A 4069-nucleotide genomic window follows, 5' to 3' on the forward strand; every position below is an offset into this window, starting at 1 on the left:
CGCCGTCCTGTTCTTTGAACTCTTTCTTCTTTGCCTTTTTCTTTGCAGCCTGCAAGAAAAGATGAGAACAAAGTTGTGTGCGTTATGCGCTAAGTGTTTGTGTGCATTATGCACTAATGTACCACATGTGCCTGGGGCGAGTTGACATACTTAAAGAGACTCACCACTTTGCTTCCAGGCTTGGCCAAGCACACTTCAGCCAGGTTCATGTCCCTCCACCACACAACTGATTGCTTTGAATGGCCAGGCTCAGTGGGAGGACACAAGGGGTCCTCAAACACCCACTCATTCACCATTCTGAAGGCCATTCAAATGAGCGTATCCCTGAATTGTTTATCAACTGCACATGCATGAAGTCAGTAAATAAACAGGTTAAAGCACATGAAAGGTCATGTACCTGCAACTTTCACCTTGAACTCAGCTGGCTTCTTCACCAGCTTCAGCTTTTCAAACACATGTGCTAGCAGTGAAGATGTACTGGCCAGGAGGAAGGAGGAGGAAGACTTGTGCTGCTGCTACTCAGTGGGAGTGGAATACTGATCTTGTTGATGAGCCGTGGCTGGCCTTTATGCTGTCAACCCTGGTTATTTCCCAGTTTTAAGTACCTTTTTTCTTGGCTTGCATACCGTGGAACCAACATCTGGAATAACTGCAATTTCTGCGGACTTCTTTTTATTTTGAAAAAAAATACACTTCAGAAATAAAAAGAAGTCCACAGAAATCGTGGTGTCAGGAAAATTGTTTTCTCTTTATTTCTATGGACGACTTCGAAGAAGAAAATGATAAACAAATAAAAAGAAAACTTGCCCCCCCTCAACATCTCCCTTCTAGAGGAGATGTTCAAGGTGCTTGACACACATGATGATGCCCGTTCCATTCTGTGCTGGCGTTTTTTTACGACCGCTTGACGCTCACCCACTACTTGACCCCCCTCCATCTTCTTGATAAAGAAGAATAAAATACTTTGTCTTCCTTTGTGCACTTAAAATCAATTCTTCCTGTTTCTTGTCTCTTTTTCTCTTCTCTTTTCTTGCTTGCAAATAAAACAATTTAAAACAAAAAAATGTAAAAAAAGTTGGGCACTCAGTATGCCTTCTGAATACAGGTTTACAGCTGTAACTGTAAATGCTGACATGGCTTCTTTTTTTTTAATAAATTCATTTTCTTTGTTGCTGCACTTTTTTGCTTTAAATATTTTGCATTCTTCATCCATGGAACCCATGAGCTTGGTTCTGTGGATGGTGGGAAGGTGCTCTGCAGGCTGTTTGGAATATTTACTTTCGACTGTATAAAATCACCACTTGGTGTGAGTCATTTGAGGAATGCTCCTTTGTCGACAAGAAGTTGCCGCGGAAAGCGGCCCTAGACACACTGAGCTTCTTTTCCTTACCACCCTTGGCAACGCCATGCATGTAGGGCTCTTCAAGAGGCAGGGAGAGCTTTGCCCTTTGATTAAATAAAACAGAGCAGGCCCTTCTGTGCCTTGATTTGTGTGCCACAGATGATTGAGTGCATGATTCAATGAGTACATGCATTAATTGCTTTCAATTAGCTGTTAATTTTGCTAATCTTGCCTTTCTCCAGTGGCCAAGCTGCAATGCCCAAAAATGGAGTACGTTTCCTTCCCATTGCTCTCCCCAATGGGTTAATTGTGCAATCCATGCAGGTATGGCAGCATTGCCCAATATCATAACCCCAAGGAGTGCAAGAGGCGATCATGGAAGAAACGCAAGCCACGCCCATTGCTGTACATCAATCCACCTTTCCCATTTACTTGATTTCTAATGCCCTCAAGGGCCAATTGTGAGAGGAGGCTGCATCATTATGCAGGTAAAAACAAGTGGAAGCAAATATGCAAGGACGTAGCACAATGGCGCAGCCTCAAGATGGTATGTGTGATTGTGTGATTGTGTTGCTAATCTACTGATGTTGTGTTGTCACTGCAGGTGTACCTGCTGAATCTTTGTGTAGACTGACAAGACATTGTTGACATCAATGATCAACATCTCTACTTTGGTGATTGTGAAGAATGGTACTTCATTGCTGTTATCTGCATGTGGTCATTTAACAATGTGCACAAGGGCTTTGAAGACCACGCCTACATGAATGACCTGGATGGCATGATCAATGACTTCTACCACTGGCTCTTTGTGCACCAGATTGACTTTGCCTTTGACCTGGACAAGGAGCATGTGCTCCTTTTTCAAATCTTCTTGATGTACTATCACAGGAGGTAATTGCGCCTCCTGCTTCCTGTTATGTTTTTGCGCCTACTCACTTCCTTTACACCCCTTCCTTCATATGCTTAGATACAAGCAGAAGCAGATGAAGGAGGAGATGCAAAGGAAGATTGCTTGTGACAAGTATGAGGCAAGCTCTATGTTGATGACGCTTGCCTTGAGGTATGTGTTGTATGTAAATCTCCTTTCTTGTCTCAATTTGTTTTTGTGTAGTGCACAAGACCAGTACAGCAGTGAATATGAGATGCACGTGGAAGAAGAGAAAGAAGAGAAAGAAGAAGGTGAGGCAGTCACCAAGGCTGCCAGCCTCCTCATGGTACCTTCCTTTCTTTGCTCTTTACTTGTGCACCTGATGCTCCTCCTTTACATATTTCATACACAGGAGGCGCATGGACTTGACGCTGAGATGATTCTCGCATGTGCAATGCATGTGCTTGGTGGCTATGAGGGGCTTGTTCTGTTTGGTGATGGTCTGAACACCAAGGCGCTTGCCTTCACCATTGACAATGGCCCCAAGGAGCTCATTTGTTGGCGCTTCAATGAGTGCATTGATCACCTCATCGCATTCAAGCTGAGTGGCCAAATCCTCTACATGAGGTGCACTGTTTATTGGTGCTCAAGGACAATCACCTACTTCAACGAAGCCTACAGCTTCATCAAGAGATGGTATCCTCCCTGTTGTATCCTCTTGTTTTGTACATCTTACAATTCCTTCTTCTCAGTTGTGTTGTGGGGACAGGAGATATGGAGCTCTTTTGTCCCACATGCTACTTCAAGATGACCAACGCACTCTTCTTCAGTGGCCACAATCTGCTCAGCCTGCTCTTTGGTTTGCTCCCCTCACACAATCTCCAATAAACAGTTGTTTGCATTGGGGGGGACAGGTATGGTGATGAATGGGTGGAAGTGGTGTGCTGATTGTGAGATTTGGATCTCACATCAAGGGTGGCAGCATGAACAATCTGAACGCCATGCCAGGGCAGCCAGAGAGAAGCATATGCTTGCTTGCTTTTGCTCTTTGCTCTTTGTGAGCTAACATAAACACTGTTGTTAACAGGCGCAAACAAGAAGCTGGCCACAGAACAGCAATTGCTCAAGCAAAAGTGCCAGGCCAGCAACAAGGGAGACAAAGGCGACAACAACAAGCGCGACAGAGTTTTCAGCTACAGCAAGGAAGAGAAGGTCAACAGAAGTGAGAGCAAGGTCAAGAGTGAGGTCAAGGTTGAGAGTGAGAGCGAAGAAACAATAAATGATGTTGAGGACACACAAGGAGATGAGCTGGAGGATGAGGACGATGAGCAAATGGAAGATGAGGCGATCATGGCCATGGCAGCCATCAACACCAAGAGGGCCAACAACAACAATGATGCACACATTCCAGAGGACCCAATGGGTCCAGCAACAGAGGAAGAGCTTAATGAACACAATCTGCCTCCAGTACATTTGCTGTTGTTATTACCTTTATTCTTACTGACCTCCTATGTTTACTTCTAAAACGTAGGCACATCACAGGCATGTAGCACAAAGACAGGGAGCCATAGAGCACACAATAGCAGACCTGAAGAACAAGGCGCTCTACAAGCACATGCAGCACAACAACGCCACCAAGCGCACAATGGAGGACCTGCTTCATATGCATCAGAATCCACCGTTCTGTTTCAGGATGATTGCTGAGAGCATCCATGTGCTGAGCAAGGCTGGTCAGGTACACCATGAACAACATTATTTTTGTTGTTTTTGTCATTTTCAGTGATTGACTTGCGTGCAGATGATGTACCCACCAGTTGCACGACACGCGCACGACCAACGGACACGCGCACGACCAACGG

The 4069-nt window shown here is 44.9% G+C and overlaps 2 protein-coding genes across 2 annotated transcripts in view; both read left to right on the top strand.

Moving 5' to 3' along the window:
- ACA1_211270 (Rasrelated protein Rab-39B, putative) overlaps positions 1–93 on the top strand; it is a gene marked incomplete at both ends in the record, with an annotated part of 1439 nt that extends 1346 nt beyond the window's left edge. The window contains one exon of the mRNA XM_004336958.1: positions 49–93. Coding sequence (XP_004337006.1) covers positions 49–93 — 45 coding nt within the window. The remainder of the gene's footprint in view (positions 1–48) is intronic.
- A 1961-nt stretch (positions 94–2054) lies between these two features.
- On the top strand, positions 2055–3945 carry ACA1_211380 (uncharacterized protein; the record flags this gene model as incomplete). The annotated part of the gene is made up of 7 exons (XM_004336959.1): positions 2055–2192; positions 2320–2402; positions 2454–2556; positions 2623–2837; positions 2963–3069; positions 3298–3677; positions 3772–3945. Coding segments are annotated over 7 exons (1200 nt in total), but the record flags the coding sequence as incomplete, so codon positions are not given.
- Between the last annotated feature and the right edge of the window lie 124 nt (positions 3946–4069).

The sequence above is a fragment of the Acanthamoeba castellanii genome (assembly GCF_000313135.1).
Source record: "Acanthamoeba castellanii str. Neff unplaced genomic scaffold scf7180000084758, whole genome shotgun sequence".
Taxonomy (NCBI): domain Eukaryota; phylum Discosea; order Longamoebia; family Acanthamoebidae; genus Acanthamoeba; species Acanthamoeba castellanii.